The sequence below is a fragment of the Pholcus phalangioides genome, unplaced genomic scaffold (genome assembly GCF_987345545.1).
Source record: "Pholcus phalangioides strain wild (caught in Gottingen) unplaced genomic scaffold, Ppha-v1.0 ptg000011l_1, whole genome shotgun sequence".
In the NCBI taxonomy this organism is placed as follows: domain Eukaryota; kingdom Metazoa; phylum Arthropoda; class Arachnida; order Araneae; family Pholcidae; genus Pholcus; species Pholcus phalangioides.
In genome coordinates this window covers 54,032,102-54,051,314 of record NW_028301604.1, presented here as the reverse complement: position 1 = coordinate 54,051,314, position 19,213 = coordinate 54,032,102, and the positions used below count along the sequence as shown (strand labels likewise).

The 19,213-nt window shown below is 34.3% G+C and overlaps 1 protein-coding gene across 4 annotated transcripts in view; it reads left to right on the top strand.

Moving 5' to 3' along the window:
• Positions 1-19,213, top strand: part of Remo (Remoulade) — a 130,766-nt gene that overhangs the window by 87,096 nt on the left and 24,457 nt on the right. For 3 of the 4 annotated variants that reach the window (XM_089239698.1, XM_089239700.1, XM_089239699.1), the window contains 5 exons: positions 661-765; positions 8,673-8,776; positions 11,688-11,824; positions 12,244-12,429; positions 18,829-19,011. In XM_089239698.1, the coding sequence (XP_089095824.1) occupies positions 661-765; positions 8,673-8,776; positions 11,688-11,824; positions 12,244-12,429; positions 18,829-19,011 (715 nt within the window). The remainder of the gene's footprint in view (positions 1-660; positions 766-8,672; positions 8,777-11,687; positions 11,825-12,243; positions 12,430-18,828; positions 19,012-19,213) is intronic. The other variant, XM_089239701.1, reaches the window with a different exon arrangement.

Genomic DNA, 19,213 nt, shown 5'->3' with positions numbered 1-19,213 from the left:
TTGCAAATGAATACCAAAAACAAGGGGAAAACGTCGAGGTCACTGAACGAATCATGTGTTCAGGGGAATAGGAAAACCTCCTCTACGGTGTCATGTTACAGAATTCCACACATGCTTAAAACTTTAGGGGCAATGAGGAACCTCAAGAAGTTTGAATTTTGGGGAAAAAAATTATGAATGGCATTTCTTCACATAAAGGCATATTTTAAATTCCATTACAATGACAACTTCAATTTTTTTTTTTTTTTTCGTTTGACCCTAGTGCCCAACCTTTTCAATCTGTGGACTTGAGATGTGGCATGAATACTGCTCAGGGGCCAGAAACGTGTACCTACCATTTTATGTGTATTAATACTATTCTTCAGGAACACCTTTTGCGGGCCGGAAGTTGTGCACTCTTGCTTTATGAGAATATTGAGTTGTCTATGTCATCCTTTTTTTATGAAACACTCCCACTCTTTGAGACTTAGTAATGAGAAAGGTTTTTTTAATTTATTGAAACTACTTTGGGAGTGTTAGAAAAGAGGAGCCAATTTATTGTTTAAAATTCAGTGAAAGCTAATTTTTGCACTTGATTTAGTGTAGGAACTTTCCTAAAACTGGATCTTTGATAATAATGAAAATGATTAATGCACTCATTTATACACATTTTATTTTCAGCCCATCTTGATGGAAGAAATTTAAGTGAACCTGTTGTAGTGTCATTGCGTACTGCAGCATATACAAATGATGTTAGACCGGTATGGTGGGATAGTCAAGCAATAGGTATGATTTATTTTGCTCATACGAATACAGTCAGTCCTGCTTATAACAAAATGGGATATTATAAAGTTTTATTTATTAAAATTTTTCTGTCCTTTGAACCTGCAATAACAAACTATTGCTTATAGCCATTGCAGGGGTGGGAACAGGGGTGCCAATTGAGCCACTCCAATAGTGTTATTTTTGTATTTTACTGTGCCAAATAGTCAATTTTGCCGTAGTGTGCACCGAATTTCAGAAATGGACGGCACAAAATTTTTTCCCGCGTGATGCAAAATTGTTCTTTCTGAGAGAGCGTGTTTTATTCCTCTGTACTTCCCCTTCTCCCATTTTCCATAGTCACACTATCTCATGATCTTGAAAAGTAGAGATCTCTGTTGGAAGATAGTTCGACTACTGCAAAGTACAGTACCGTATTGGGAAAAAAACTTGCGGGCTAATCGTGTACTTTTCCCACTTTGCAAGCACTACAAAGATATTTTTTCTATTCGAACGCGAAAATTTTCAATCCAAAAATATTTAATTTTTATATTTATACTTCATAACTTTACCCCAAAACAATTTTTTTTCAAGTATTACAAACCTGTCGAACCGATAATTTACCCAGTCTTTCCTTTGAAAAGTTACCAGAACTCCAGAAAACTTTGTGAAATTAGGAGGTTACAAATTTATTTTATTTTTTTCGAATCGGTGTTGTTTTCAGATTTTCCCAGCAAGTTCTTACACTCAACTTTGTTGCCGAAAATCGGATTAGGATAACCATGGCCCCTCATCGAGCTTTCTATTGCAAACCCTGATAATATCTGTGATCGTGCAGCTGAAGATGGTTTACAATGGTCTTTCAACTTTAAAGCATGGGCTGAGATATGGGGGTATCATGGGGGCATTGTGAACCCCCCCCCCCCACATCAAAGATGAAGCCGACTGATCTAATGTATATGGGTATATATGAACTGACATCATCATCATCATGCCCCTTTCCCAGACTTTCAAGTTTATCTCAGCCTATGCTTTAAAGCACAAATGCATGTCAGTTTCCATTAAAAAATAAATAAATAAATAAATATATATAAGTTGCTATACTGCAAGTAGCAGAAATTACTATGGTTGATCGTCATTGCATCGAATCCTGATGTTTCGTGAAAAAAAATTTCATTCCGCGAGTAAAAGAGCTAGTCCCCCAAATTACGAATGCTAATGCTAATTTGGCAACTTCATCAAATAACGAGTGTTAAATCTCCAATGTTGCCAAATAACAAGTGTTTAATTGCCAATGTTGCCAAATTATGAGTGCTAAATCGCCAAACATTGTGTTTATTCTTCGGAAATTTTCTCCCATTTTGCAGCAATTTCTGTCTGAGTATAATAAGAAGCTAATAGAAATTGTGTCCATAAAATTGAAAAAAAATCAATAATTTATATTCATTCATTCATCAGTTTCTCACTTCCGATTTGGAACATAAGTGGTAGCACCTCCTGATCACTAGAGATGGGACAAATATTCGGCCCGGCCGAATATTTAGAATAGATATTTGGCCAAATATCTGTGCAAATCTAAGCACAACAAAATAATTTAAAAAATTATGTTAATTGGAATTTTAGCATAAGTTAAAAATTTATGGATTAAATTTTGCATTTTTAATTGGGGGTTGCTGTATTTTATAAATATATGACATTCATATTTGTTATGGGCATCTTTTTCTCAGCTACCTCGTTGGGCATTTTGCCTGTTGTGGCCTTTTATTTGTATTTTATTATGCGATGTACATCCCATTCACAGAAACGGGTTATGTCAGAGTGAATTTCTGGGATAAGTAAAACATGAACTGAAAATCCCACTGCACTTACACAAGTTCACTAACTGAAGGATGTACCTAGACAAGAAGTGTATTGAGCTAATGAAAGAGGCAAAAGGGGTAAAGAACATATAAAGAGGCAAAATAAGTTGTAAATTTTATGATGCATTACTGGTTCACAGTTAATAGTGGTTGGCATTTTCTTGATTACATGTAAAATTGTGACAAGTGTTGAAAAATTAATTGATTCTGCAAGTAATATGAAAATGTGATACATCAGCATTAAATTTGATTGTCAGTATCATGGCAATAAAAATCTTTCAATTACCATTTTTTGATATATACTTAAATAAATTGCATAATTAAAATTCATTATCAATCATCCAAAATTACCAATAATTTGAATTAAAAACACCAATTTTATTTATAGTTATGATGAATTTCAAGAAGACTGATATTCGGCCAAAACATTAGCTGAATATTCAGCGTTCTGCCAAATCATTTGTCTCATCCCTACTGAGCACATAAACACTGCCTAATTTACTGAAGAACATTTAAGGACTCATTTGCTCCTTGTCAACAGGGATGGCTCAAGGACAGAAACTTATTTACAGTTGGGCTTAGCAAGCTATAGCCCAAGGTGGCAAGTTCAGAAGGGCTGCAAATTTGGGGAATAAGTGGGCAAGAATATTAGTAGAATGAGAGAAGGGCAGCAAAATTTTTTTAGTTTACAGACAGCAAAAACCCTAAATTCTCCTCTGCCTAGGGTGCAAGTGACTACATCAGTGAGTGACCAATAAAGTGTACAAACATGCGAGTGACCAAAAGAGTGATCTTGAGAGTTAACAAACAGATAGGGCAGTTACCAAAAACATAATCTTGAGAGTGAACAGACAGACATGGGAGTGACCAAAAAAGTGATTTTAAGAGTGAGGGGAACATGTCAGTGAGTGACCAAAGAATATAAGCATAGGAGTGAGATAAAATAGGTGACTTAGAGTGTGAAGTTAATTAACGACCAAAAGAGTGTGCAAGCATATGAGTAACAAAAATAGTGACCTAGAGTATGCGTAAGCATGTGAGCGACCGAAAACAGTGTGCAAGCTTGTGAATAATCAAAATAAAGAATTAGGGTATGACCAGATCAGTGAGCAACCTAGAGAGTGTGGATGCATGGGAGTGACCAACACAGTGACTTGGAGACAAAAGCATATTTGCAGGGGGGTGGGGCTGTATGGGCTATAGCCTAAGGTGGAAAATTTGAAGAATGAGTGGTCAAAAAAATTAGAATAGAATAGGAGAAAGGTGAGACCAAATTTATGTAGCCCACAGGCAGCAAAACTGTACACCTCTGCCCAAGGGCCATCCCTTGCACAGGGCAGACACTGCTCTATGAGTGACGCTGCATCTGAGGTGAATAAAGAAAATGATTGTCAAAAAGTGTGGAAAAAAATTGTCTTTAAAGTTCTAACTATTTATAATGTAATTATTCTGTAATATAATTCTAACAGAATAAAATGTAGAATTTATCAATATATTGATAGTAGGGGAAAATCTTCAGCATTTCTAGAACTTTTTAAGGTGCAGCTTGACACCTGTGCACTTACTTCCCAGTAGTTGTTAGTTAAATACGACTTTCTGTGGTAGTAATAGGACGAGGAATAGCGACTTAGAATCTATTCCTTAAAAAAAAGAATGTCAGGGCAATCAGCAGACCCATAACACAAATATACATCCAGTTACGTATCCACGTATCGGGATTTGGAAGATAGGTGGCACCAATTACTACTGTACACAAAATTATAAAAATATCAAAAATTAAGATTTTTCTATTGAATACATTACTAATTTAAGAAAGAAAAAAATTGAAAACTTACTATAGAAAATTTTCAGCCTGTTCAAACTGCTGCTGTTCTAGACAACAAATAATGCCCTCAGAAAGCAAAAAGTGTGAGTCAACTTAAACAGACTGGTGTGAAAAGTTCAACAAGAAAAAAAAGGCTTTTTTAAAGTTATCCATGCTAAATATTGTTGCTTTAAAAAGGGTGTGATAGCCCAGGTTGGTAAAATACTTGCTTAAAGCTCCAAAGCATGTTTAGAGGTGTCACAAGGTCTATACCTGGTTTGTTCTTGTCAGAAATGTTCCTGACATGGGCACAACAGAAATGATGACGTGACCATAGAAAAAGGTTGCTACTGGAGTCCCACACCAAGGGGTTAGGGCACCAACCTCTCAGTGAGTATAAAAAAAGACTGCTGTTCAGAATCTGCAATAAATTGTAGGTCCCAGTCTAATTAGCCCTCGTGTGTAGAAAATGACCGTGGTGCAACAAAAATTATCAATGATCAGTGTTGCTTTAATTCATTTTTTTTCTTGTAACATTAATTTTGTTGCTCAAATTTATACATACTTGCCAGTGTTTGAAATCATTGGTGGTCTGCTGGTCTGACACCAGTGATTAAACAATTGGACCACAGAGAAAAAAATTTCAGTGGTCCGCGAGACCAGTAGCTGAAAACTTCCTTTCTATTAAGGGGCAGCAGATTTTTTATGGCTTTTAACACCCTCTCGGTGGTATATCACTCTTCTAAATGCTAATATATTTGGGAAAATTAATTATTATTTAGAACTGATTTTGTTTAGTGGACCAGTTATGTTATCTGTGGACCAACAGGTTCTCGTAATCAGTGGTCCATTGGACTAATGACTTATTTTTCAATTCTAATGCTGCTTGCTCTCAAATTCAATTTTTTTACTGCTCCTAATTCTATATTTAGCGGCTCCAAAATAAACTTCACCCGTTCCCACCACTGCTATTGTAAAAACTATTGTATTATAAATATTGTAATGTATTATAATATTGGCTTATAATGTTGTATGAGTGAATATAGAATATATAGTAGATACAGTCAATCCCATCTATAACGTTCCTACTTAGAACATTTTATTACTTAATTGTTTAAAGGCCAATGTTCCATAAATGGAACATAGTTTTTATTTGCAAAAATAGATTCAAATATTTCCAGTTTTTTATATCTAGAGAAGAGTTCAAAGTATTTTTTGAAATAAATTTGGAAACTTCAGGTTAATGTAAACTTTTCTGACAGAATTTTGATATTTTTTGGACATTTTTTCCCCATTTCGATTAAAATTTGCCAAAATTTCAATTTTGAAGTAAATTGAAAATTATTTTGTGTGTTTCTACTACTTAATATATCAAAGTAAATCAATTAGTTTCTTTGTACTGTTACACAAGCTACGTGTGTTCAAATATGCATGTTCCATTTATGGAAACATTTATGGAACATTGGCCTTTCAAGAGTGTGGGATTCCAGAGATATCTAATGTGCAGTGTGCTGCTTAAATTTTCCCATTCAAAACCCAGGGTGTTGTCATCATTCGACATGTGTATGGGGCGAATTTTGGGTAATGTGCTTTCTGGGGTGAATAGTTTATATTTACATTGGTTGAGTACTTTTTTATTCTTGCATTCTTTGAAATACATGTTTTTGTGAACCGCAGACTAATCAAACCATGATTGGTAATCGTAGATAATCTTGTTATGTTCAGCTGTATGTAACCATGTCCAAAAAATATCTCACATTAGAAGAAGCTGTAGGATATTTAGAAACTTTTAAATATACATAACTAGTAGGATATTTATAACTCACAGATATATCCCAATTACTTGCTGATGAAAATGGAACATATCACAGATGAAGGTGTTATTTGTGAAAATAACTTAGTGATAACAGTTCCAACTGATGTATATGGAATGCTAGATATATTTTGCAACAACGAGGATGAGGTATTAGAAACTCCCGAAACGTGTTCTTCAAAAGATGTAGGGCAGAAAAAGTGCAACACTCATGTGACATTTCACAAAAAGGCAAGACAGTTTTGAGCAATCCAAAAAAAAAACCATTGTATGGGACAAAAAAAAAATTCTTCCTAGAATCCGATCAAAGCCTCAGCTCTGGATTCCATTGGAAAAGATTTGCCATATGACCATTATAGCACATTGGAAAATTCATTCATTCTGAGTTGCGAGAAGCGGATCTTATTTCACATTTGGAATTCTGAAGAGAAGTGGCAATGAATGAAGGAGGGGTTAATTATTCAGCCAGGTCCATGTTGTCAACTGAAAAAAGATGCCAGGTCATCTGATGGCCATTATATTTTGTCTGTGATGCAAGGACGGGGTGCTCTTTGCCGAAAAACACTAAATGCTATCAATGTGACCAACGGGTCCATCAAAGATGTTTTCCTTCTTTTATTACAGATATTAGAAAAAAAATTGAATTTTCTGCACACATTTTTATGCTAAAAAAATCGGTATGTGTTGCGAATTTGAATTTGTAGTAGAAAATATGAGTAGAAAATTTTGTTTGACAACTGTACTCGAGAAATAAAAAATTGTGATAATATAGGTGATACCAGTTTTTGCTTTCACCTTTCCCAAAGTGCCAATGTTCCATTTATGGAAAATTGTGTAAAACGAAGAAAAATTTTTTTTCTTCAAATTTCAAAGTGTTGATCTATGTATAGGCATGCAAAAGGACCTCGAATTCCAAATTTCAAAACAATAAGTGATTTTGTTCATAGTTCAGCCTTTAAACGGTTAATATGACAACTCTATCTGTTCTTATTGAGACTACCAATTTAAAGCATTTCCCACTTACAACATTCTTTCATGGTAGTTTTTTAAAAAGTGAGCAGGATCCACTGTTTTACTTATATGATTTTACATGAATTTGACAAAATTAGCTAACAAATAATTTGTACCAATTCCTTGGTCACTGACATCGCATACACCTTCTTTGTTCACCCCTATCTTTGGATATGCATGTGAAAAAAAATACAGTGAAACCTGTATAAGACGGAATGTCAAGAGAAAAAAATTTTCCGTTTTAGACAGGTCTTCATTTTATAATGGTGCACACAAAAGTATGTATGCAGTGATTTATTTTTTCATTTTGCGAAACTTAAATTTCGAGAATATCATCCTGAAGTCAGAATCGATAGGCTCATTGGTTGTTTTTTATAAAGTTTTGTAAAATATTTTTTGTCAAACTTTCATAGTGTAATTCTAGCCTAACTACTATAAACCAAGTATTTAACAGAGACATGCATATTATTATTTTGAATTTTTTTGTTTGTTGTTTCAAATTACTATGTCTTTGAAATTTCATATTTAAATTGCTAATTGTCAAAATTCAATATAAAACATTCTCCTGAATAGCAATAGAATGAACTTTTGTGAAAAGTGAAAATTTTTTCGTATTTAAATAAAAAAAAATAATGAGATTGCTTACTTTTTTTTTAAAAATTGTTACACTCTATAACACTTAAATTTTGTTTTTCTTTAGCCTCAATGACCTGCAGTTTTGTTCAAATTCAACACGTGTTTCTTGCAGCTGGCGGCCATCTCTACACTGAATGAAATGATAAAAAACATGGTATCCCTAAAACTGTGAATAATAATTCAGTCTCCCTCCCCCATTCCACTCCTGAATTAGTTTAAAATGGAAATTAATCAACATTTTTCTAGGAAACAGGAATACTTTCTAACAAAAGTCTTCGTTTTCATCATAAACGAAATGCTGAACAGGCTTTTACTAAATCTGCTTCCATCCAAACTCAATCCCTTACCTCCAGAACTAGTTGAGATAAAATAGTAAGCATTCATCATTTTTCCAAAAAGTGAAAGAGTTCCTTAACAAAAGGGAAATCAGTACAACTTAATTTTTTCACATTCAAAGGACAAAAACTTGCACTTAGCCAAAAAAATCTTTCCGTTTCTGCAGGTTTTTTAATCTGAAAATAGACTAAATATGCCTTCTGTTTCTGCTTTAGACAGTTTTCATCTTAAAGAGGTTTCCCATTATTGAAAAAAACATTAACCATCCACTAGACTATTTCTCTGTTCCGTTCAAGACAGGTTTCCGTCTCATACAGTGTCTGTCTTAGACAGGTTTCACTGTATTTTGGTTGGCCAATATGGAAGTTTTACTGTAATGATACAATATGTTAATTTGGTACCCATTGCAGAGATTTTGGAATGAATATCAGTTTTTTAAATAGAAGACTTTTTATTTTTGCATATTTTGCAGGTGGAAAAGGTGCTTGGTCAGAAGATGGCTGTTCTATTTCAAAAGTGAAAAAAAACATAGTAACTTTTTCATGCAACAAATTGGCAAGCTTTGGCCTTCTTCAGGTAGGTTTAAATTTTGCTATCAGTGAATATATAAAGTCATAGTAATAGTGGTGATTTAAATGCGTCATTGGCATTTAACACTTTTTCTAGTTAGTCCATATTCATTTACAACAGATATGGAAACTGGCTGAGTAAGGAGATAGCAATGTTTCAGGAAAAGAAAATTCATCTCTGCCCTCACAAGGACTTGAACCCCGGTCTCTCATTTGCTCCATGAGTGTTCTATTAACTAAGCTATGAAGACAGATAGAATTCCTCCCCTTGGAGCATATGTATATGCTGAATGGCTTAGTGCAATGGACGGTGGCAACATTCTGCTAATAGCTCGCAGATAACATCAGGGCCACCAGGTGGTGGTATATGACGAAAGACGTCACTCTCCTTTGTTAATACGACAGATACGGAAACTGGCTGAGTGAGAAGATATTGATGTTTCAGGAAAGGAAAATTCATCTCTGTCCTCACGGGCACTTGAACCCTGTCTCAAATGAGAATCCTAGTTTCAAACGAGATTATGGGAATTTTATAATATTTCATCATGTATATATATTGTTTGCAATTGCATTTTTAATTGGGTTGCAGTATTTTTGAAATATATAACATCCATATTTGTTATGGGCATCTTTTTCTCAGCCACCTCGTTAGGCATTTTGCTTGTTGTGGCATTGTATTTGTATTTATGGATTACGAGCATGTTTGCAGAACAAACTGTACTGGTAAACCAAAGTTCCATTGTATTTGTTAATGAATCACCCTATTCAGAAGGGAGATCTTAAATGCCTGCTCATTTTAGAGCCCCTTCCAGTTAAAATTCCTGACTGGCGATAAAATTTCAAAGACCACAATACAAACGATCATTGTTTTCTGCTTCTTTTTTTGCTCCTTGTTCTTTTTCTGCTATTAGAGACTTGTTGATTACTCGAAACAAGTTTGATTAACCAAATGATCATAATTTCAAGAATAAAACTTTGTTCTGATGACTAAGTAATATCAACTTTTGGCAATACTATTAACAATAGTATCCTCAACATTATGTTATAAAATAAGAGCAATAATTTAGTGTACTACTCTCTTTTACCTCCTGTGAAGTGAGAAATTTTTGTACCCTGGTTAATCTGCTCTGTATATCAAGGTTATCTTGTATGTGCATATTCTTTCACTGACTTGAATTTGACGAAGTTAAGGGAAAAAAAAAAAGATTTCAAACACAATATCTTTTTCCCAGTTTTTAAAATGTGAACAAAGGAACAAGTGTCACACTTGGCCACTTTCTGATAATTACTATTACTAAACCACACATACACCTCGTCCATATTCCTCTGTGGAACATCTAATGAATTGCTACATGTTGGAATGTGTGTGTATGTGTTGTGAACCTAATGTGAAGTTTGTTTCTGTGAAATGCTTGTTATATTGTAACAAACTAACTTGCCACATCCAGGACCTATACGATCATTATGATTCAATCCAGCACAACAAGTTGAGATCATGAATTAAATTAAATTACCTTAAATTAAAAGTTTAACAATTAAATTTTACAATTTAGAATTTAACAATGAAATTTATCACCAAACATGTCCTCGGATATGATCAATCAATCTCCAAATCCAGTCTATGGAAAGTACAGTCTCGACCATATTTCGGACGTCCTCAAACCAAGTCAATTGTTCCTTTCATCCGATTATCCTTACGTTGAGAAGCGACATTCGTGGACATAGAAACAAAATCAATGTGAGAACTAATCCATAGCTCAGAGGCACAGGCTTCCCAGGTGGAGCCAAGATTCGACTACATGATCATCAGAGAACAGAAGTGATCACGAAATGTAAGCACCGCGACGACCTCATAGTGGCGTTGTATAGCGGCAGCTATGGAAAAGGCGGCCAATCAGCACAGATCAAGCCAGATTTACATATCTTGCAAATCCCCTTTCTTCACTTTAGAAGGATGATGTAGCAACACAATGCTGATTCAGATGAACCAATCAGGTGGGCAAAGATGGCATGGCATCACGATCAATGACATTGGACAGATACTGGATAATTGTGATATTATGGTGAGAAAAATCATAAATTATTAAAATTATATCAATTGATAAGTACTTATTTACAATGGAGTGGTCCCTTTCCACCCGCCGCGGATCCTACAGTTACAATATGTAGTTCTGCCATCTACCATCAACTTTTGTGACTATGAGTGAAGTGTAATGATTGAATAATTGTATCATTATAGACCTATTGCTCTGTGTGGAGAGACTTTTTAACAGAGATTGGCTCGCATTTGCGCCTCAAAATTGGGAACCACAGAAAATGAACTTCAGCCAACCACCACTGTGGCAACAGTGGAGTTCGAACTCTGGTCCTTGCGATGTGTGTCTGTCGCTATGACCACTCAACTACCACAGCGACTAATTACTATAACTAAAATATGCACTTCATTAAAATTTCTCTGGAGAACTTTTGGTGCATGCCAGAAGATTTTTGTGTGTGTATTATGCATTAATATATTTATGATGTATTTTCACTCCCACGCATTTGGAAAGGAAAGTGCACTTTCTGTGACTGAAGAATAGGTAACATTCTGGCAAGATAAGGTAGAACCAACACCCGTCTCCTGCTTATGGTGTTTAGAAGAATTCAGCTTAGATATACTCACGAAAATATACACTCGACCCCGGTTTGTACAACACAACTTGAACTGTAATTTGATTATAATCAAATCCCAGTTTATTATATGTAAAAGTCTGATTATTATGTAATTATTCCTGATTATCTTTCAATGTAGTAGGTATTTATTTTGACTTAAAAATCTCAATCAAAGCCTTTTTCAGTTGACTCATAAACTGTTGCAATAAATTTTGTTTTCATTATGCATTTCTAGTAATTCATTCTCATGCGATTCATTTTTTCAGAATGTGAATGCATTGATGACTCAGTATGCTATTGACATGGCACAATTTCACTTTTGCCATCCTGCAATCTATGTGGGATCACTTCCTTGTGTGATGTTTCTGGTTATTTTGTTGTCTTTATATTGTTTTTCTTATAAGTAAGTGATAATTGTCTTAACTTTATTCTTAAGGGAAAAAAATGTATACTGCTAAGGAACTATGTGCTTAATCAGTTATCTGGGTATGACAGCTATAGACATCAAATATCATAGCTGTAATGTGCTGTTCCCCCTAAGCTACCTGGGTGCATAGCCACATGTGGTGGAATTAATTCAGTAATTATATTGTTTTGCAGCAAATTACATTATTGTAATCCAGTTCCATCTGGAATTTTATTCTAAAAAAACTGATATTTTCTGATGTATCAGTCATTTTTGAGGTGTAATTATATGCAAAAGTTTGTGGAAAAAACATTTTATTATCTATGAAAATGTTTTATACCACAGTTGTCAGTTGTAGTTAATGTTTTAAAGTATAGCAAAAAATTCTAAATACTTTTATTTTGTGTTTCTTCCAGGGACATTAAAATGCCAAGTGATACTAAACATTCAATTATGAACTCATTCACTGCTCTTATATTCTTATGTATTACCTTTACCTTTGGAATTTTTCAAAACGATATTGTTATAATCTGCCAAGCTGTTGGCTTCATTTTACACTACTTTACTTTATGTGCACTGCTGTGGATGTTGGTTTCATCAAAGTAAGTAATCCATCTGGTTTTACAAACTCATTTTTTTTTCAATCACTGTGCAATTGCTTACTATTGGTTAAATGATATGTAAATTCAGTAGTTCATCAAAATATACAAGTGCTTCTTTATACTTAATTGTAGAATGGCAGGATGACTATGCAAGATGACCTCTTTTGATGATAATTTTTTTTAAATTTGCATTATGTATCAAATGTTGTTTACAACTACAGTAGAACCCAACTAATTGGAACAGAGCAGTGTTTGTATTAGCAAAAAAATTGGATTGCCAGTGTTCATCTTTTAAACATGAAGTTTTTTTTAGCATTAATGAAAGTAAATAATCCCATCCCACATGTATTAGACAAGAGTTAGACTTGCTGATTCCATTTAATCATAACCAAGAGTTGGTAGAGCCTGGTGCTGAGCTCCCATACTTAGAAATACAGTAAATTTACAGAATGAATGAGCAGAAATGCTTATAAGTAGGGCTGTTTTAGTACAATGGGCACAGCTGAGAAGCCCATTCAAATGACTGTAAATGAACAGTGAGACATGATTCATTGATTTATAACCATGAACCTCCAGAGCTGCTATGTGAGACAAATTTCTCTCTTTACTGCTAGGTTGTGTCAGAAAACATCCTCAGTTTATTGAAAAAATTATTTATAGTCTGTAAAAACAATCCATTAGAGAACATGGGACAATACAAGCAGAATTAACAAAATGGAAAACGTAAAGAAAAAAAAATTGATGAAACAATCAAATTTATATAAATTGAACGTATAGTGGAAGATAAAGCACACAGTAAGTTAAAAACAGTACGTTTATTTATTTATCTATTTACTCATATATTCAAGCATAAAGAAATACATATTCAATTGAAGGAATTTTGTCCAAGGAGCCAGGAAATGCTCATACTGGATATTTAATACATACACAAATCAATGAATATGAACTATGAATGATACACAAACAATAAAATAACTATAGGAAAGAAAACAAAAGAAAAAAAAGGGGGAATGAACAAAATATATCATTAAACTGAAAACCATGGTGGTGGTGCTTTGAGTAGTTAACATGGGAGAGGGGAAATTGAAAGGTATATAAAGTGCTGAAGACATGTAAGCTCTAGGTGGAGAAAAAAATTTATGTATGTACATAAAAATAAATGTTGGGTAAAATTACAATATATATATATAACATAACTAGTTGTTACCCGCGGCTTCGCTCATGTGAATTTGGTAATCTGAAAATTGCTTGGTGATGATTCCTTCCAATAACATTTGAATCCCTTATGAATCCCTTAGGTATTGCATTTCTAGTAATCCAGTCATGGCGAGTCTCTAAATAATAAAATATAATACTGACCGAATTTCATATTTATAGCTTCCAGCGGTTTGGGCTCAGTCATGATTGCCCCATATAACTTTTCAAACCCCCCCCCCCCCAATGTCTCCCTTACATTCTGAATTTTGAAAAATCCATCGTTAGTGACTTTTCACATTACAAAATAAAACTACTGATCAAATTTCATATTTATAGTTTCTGCAATTTCAGCTCAACAATGATTGTCCCATATAACCTTTGAGACCCCTCATGACCAATTTAGCCCCCCCCCCCTGCTTAGTGAATCTATGTCATGAAATAAAACTACTGACAAAATTTCATAAATATAGCTCCAGCGGTTTCAGCTCGGCATGATTTTTCTATATAACCTTTGAACCCCCTTAGGGGTCGAATTTCGAAAAGTCCTTTCTTAGTGGGTCTTTACTTCATAAAATGAAATTACTGACCAAATTTCATATTCATAACTTCAGTGGTTTTGGCTCAGCAATGATGAATCAGGACATGTCGTAATATATACCAGGTGTACAAGTATGAAATACGGATTTCAGAAAACAGATGGTGCACCAATGCAGTTTGTGCTATGAAGATTTGACACTGCGCCATTTTGTTGTGTCATCAACAAGTGTCAGATGCGCACGAGTGATAAATTGGAAAAGTGTGTGCATAGTGTTGCATTGTTGTGTTCAATATGTCGAAAGTTATACTGAACAAAGAGCATTCGCGGACAGCATTAATTTTTTTGTTTTCATTTGAAGAAAACTGCTGCTGAATCATACCGATTAATTCGAGAAGCTTATGGTGAACATGCTTCATCGCAAGATACGTGTGAATGATGGTTTCGGTGTTTCAAAAGTGGCGACTTTGATGTTGCAGACAAGGAACATGGAAAACCACCAAAAAAAAAAGATGTGGAATTGGAAGCATTGTTGGACGAAGATGATACTACACAGACACAAAAACAATTCGTAGAGCAATTGGGCGTTAGTCAACAAGCTTTTTTCAATCGCAATGCCCCATGACAACGTGAAAGGCTCCTTGACAATGTTCAATGGTCAATGCTCCATCACATACGGCAAAAGCGGTTCGCGACACATTGGAAACACTCAGCTGGAAGTTCTACCCTATGCGACTTACTCACCAGACTTGGCTCCTTCCGATTACCACTTGTTTGCATTGATGGGTCACGCATTTTCTGAGCAATGCTTTGGTTCGTACGAAGATGTGAAAAAATAGCTTGATGAATGGTTCGCAGCAAAAGGGGAAGATTTTTACCGGCGTGGTATTCACAAATTTACGGAAAGATGGGGGAAATGTATAACAAGCAATGGAGCATACTTTGAATAAAGCACTTTTTATCATTCTTCTGAATTTAAAGATTTTTTTTTTGAAAAAAAATCCGCATTTCATACTTGTACACCTGGTAGATAGATTAATTTTTAAAAAAAATAGTTCAAAAGTGTTTTTCTATGTGTCTCAGATAAGAGATGGGACTTAATTAATTATTTGTAGGTAGGAAGAGGAATATTTATATCAAAATTTAAAGAATGAATTATAGAACTTTGGAATAATATATGTAAAGTGTTTTCTATCTATCATGTTGTGAATTAGTGGTAAGTGCTATTTATATTCTTGAAGATGAACGAGTGGCATTAAGGTTGAAGGTAACATTTTTGTCGAAGAGGTAATATTTGTAGGCGGTTGTAAAAGACAAATGTAGGCGAGTGATAATCATTGGTAATTAATTGTAAAATTCTATTTTGAGTAGAAATGATTGGTTGAAGATTAGTAAGGTAGTCACTGTGTCCCAAGCAAGAAGAGTGGACATTAAATGGAAATGGAGAAAAGCATAGTAAAGTGTTAATAAAAAAGGTGTTAGTTGAACATTGTATAAAGTAATAGAATTTGTAAAGTACAAATCGAAGTTTATTTAATAAATATTTGACATGTGATTTCCATTTGATATCTTGGTCAATATGCAAACCTATAGTTTGTTTCAGGTTAACTTTGCAGTGGAGAGAAAGGTAGAGAGTGTATTCCTTCGCCGCAAAATATAGTTCCCATACATCGGAGGTTTCTGATGATCATTTATATAGAATATTTCAAATTTTTTTATGATTTTGAAAAAGATACTGAAAAAATACCGTTTTGAACCAATGTATATTCGTTTAAAATTTTTAAATTAGAAAAATATTGGTTACCATTATCAAAAATCCATGGCGAGCTCAAGAGCATTTTGGCGCGATTTCCAAGAAATTTTCCCCGCCAATATCACTATCGTGCTTTTTTTTTTTTGATTGCTCAGAGAGAGAGAGAGTTATATATATATATATTGTATCGTCATTTTGTTGAATTTTTTCCGATACAATTTTTCATTCAGTTTTGCATGTAGTTATAGGCCTACACACCCAGACGAATATTCAATCAGGTTTTTTTATTCTCCCGAAAATAGCCTCCAACGAATTCAGATATCACTCATAGATTACAGGAAGTGTCCCTCTTTCACGACAGCGCCGATACCGTTGTGAGAGGATATCTTTATGGGGGTAGGTTACGGTTCCAGACCCCCCCCCTTTTTTTATATCTATTTCTTGCCGTGTTCGTAGGATAGGGGTGGTTTCTGAATTCCAATAGCCGATAGCGGAGGGTGTTGACATAAGTAATGTCTCTTTTTCACCCACACCAACTTCCTCCCCCACAGCAGAGTCTGTTCCTCCAGATGACCCTTCAGTGTCTCTCCAGATAAATATAAATAAGCGAGAGAGAGAGACCCACAATGGTTTAGGCTTGCAGTGTATTTTTTTCTTCTGTGACAGTTGTATCTTGCTTTTCACCAGAGATAGACACGCTAAAACGTTCTCCGTTCTTTTTGGCAATAATGCATAAAGCACGTTATTGAAAAAGAAGAGGAATTTTGGATTGCAGGTGGCCTGATGGAACACATGTTGGAGCAACAACAATTAATAAGTAATAGAGAATCAGATAGTTCTACAACGTCAAGTGAGGATTCCATAGAATGGGAATCCGTGAAAAATGACTAAAACTGTAGTGATAATAAGTGGCATCGACGTATACCGTGCGTTCGGGTGGGTGAGCGACGGAAATTTCGGCAAGAAAAGTGAGTAAAAGAATTCTAAATTTTTCCTTATCATTTTTATTATTATTATTTGGGGCTATTCCCAAATTCAAACGTGAAAACTGGGTTAATAGGAGTTACTAAGATACTTTTCAATAAAAAAAAATGATTTCAAAAACCACTACTTTGATTTCTGAAAGTATCGACAATGATTTTTTTTTTTCATTAGCTAATTTTTTCTACAAGCATTACGTTACACGTAAAAAATATTTTTTTCTGCGAGATTGGCGAGAATCAGCCATACCTCACCGAGGCCGCGCATCGATACATAGGTTAAGAGGCTTTCGTTGTCATAGCAACGAGTGATGCGGTTCCCTCGTAGCTTCCTCTTCACTGCAAAGTTAACCTGAAACGGACTATAGATATTTTATTGTACTGACTTGCAATATTTATTGATCTTGACAAATGCTAGAGAAATTATTGTTGCAGTTACTGCCATGGAAAACAGTAGTAAAGTCAGGTTGGTTAGTGGGATTTAATGAAAAATTTGTAAACTTAATTAATTTAATTTGGAGGTCATTAGCACAGAACCACTATCTTACTTATAAAATGTCATTATTAACAATATTTTAGAGAGATTGATAATCAGAAGCAGAAAAGAGAAAAAATCATGTCATCCATGAATGCAAAGATTTCACTTTCAGCATTCTATTTTATACACGTCATTAATGAAGATAGTAAAAAGAAGCGACATGCTTCTTTTATTTAAGAAAAATAAAAGAAACATGAGACTGGAAAAGTACGAAAATATTATGTATTTATGTACTTGAAATACTTGCAAAAATATTTATAAAAAACACCTGCATTTACATAGTATAAAATGTGCAAACATGAGTCGCACCAGATTCTTGAGAAAACACAAATACATTTAAAGAAAAAATACAAGATAAGTGAGACAGAAGATGGCAGAATGCTAAATGTATAAAAGGATAGTAGATAGGTAGGGGTAAGAGATGATGAGACTAGAAAGGGAAAGATCAAAGGATTATTTGACATATGTAAGAAATCAATCAGATCGAAATGATGTGGTAAAACACAGTGTGATGACAAAAATAATATTTTAGTGTGGTCAAAATTCTTTCAGAGTAATAGAACAACAACAAGTATGTGTGGATGTCATATATTATTAAAATACAGCAACCCAATTAAAAATGCAATCACAATAATTACAAACAATGTATATATATATCAGCATGCATAAGAATGACTAAGAGAACGTGAGGATACTTTTTGAAAATGAAACTGAGCATTCTATTCACTTTTCTGACCACCGCTGAACAATGTTCACAAAACCTAAGCCACTTGTCAATGAGAATTCCCAAATCAGTGATCCTAGTTGCATCCAGGATAGTGACATCATTCAACTCGTAAGAGAACCGTAGGTTGTTCAAACCAAAATGAGTGACCGTCCATTTGTCAACTCCATGCTTGATTCATTTGTGCAAGCTCCAATCCTGTTTAAGTTGATCTAGAGCAACTTTCTATTGCTTTGATTCCTGACTATCCCTATTAGCTTCCCGTCATCTGCAAATTTGCTAACAATCCCATTGATACCCTGTTTGAGCTTATCGATAAAAAGTGAAAACAATATGGGGCCAAGGACACTTCTTTGAAGAACTCCACTAGTGACGCCTGTAAAATCAAAGAATTCCCTGTTCACCATAACCTGTTGTGACCTATCTCTCAACCATGATTCTATCCAATTCAGCAGTTGCCCCCAATCTCAATCTCATGTAAACGCTTCAAGAGTTTTCCATGTTGGATTTCATACAGGTTCCACTGTAGTAGGGTAGTTCTGTTATTGATTGGATAAGTTTGTTTTTTTTTAATTTTTTTCATAATCATTGGTTTTAATGCCAAAAAGTAATAATGCATTTCAGGTCATTTTTTAAATTATATTTTGCTTATTTATTTTGAACTCATTACAGCAACCTATACAAAAAAGTCAAGAAGTACAAAAACTTATATACTCCATCCAATGACTCGATTCCTGAGTACCCTCTGCCTCCAAAGCCTATGCTGAGATTTTATCTGGTCGGGTGGGGAATTCCATCCATTATTGTAGGAATTTCAGCAGCTGTGAACATAGAAAATTATGGTGGTAAAAAATTGTAAGTTTCACTTCACACTTTGTGTTATTTATACCATTCTAAATTAATTTTACCCATACAAAATTAATTTTTTCATTCAAAAAATAAAAACCATACTTTTAATGAATAATTATTATTCTTCAAAGTGTAAGGGATTTGATGAAGTTGAAATCTAAAACACTCAAAAAATACCATCCATTCATGTAGACATAATGCCGTAATT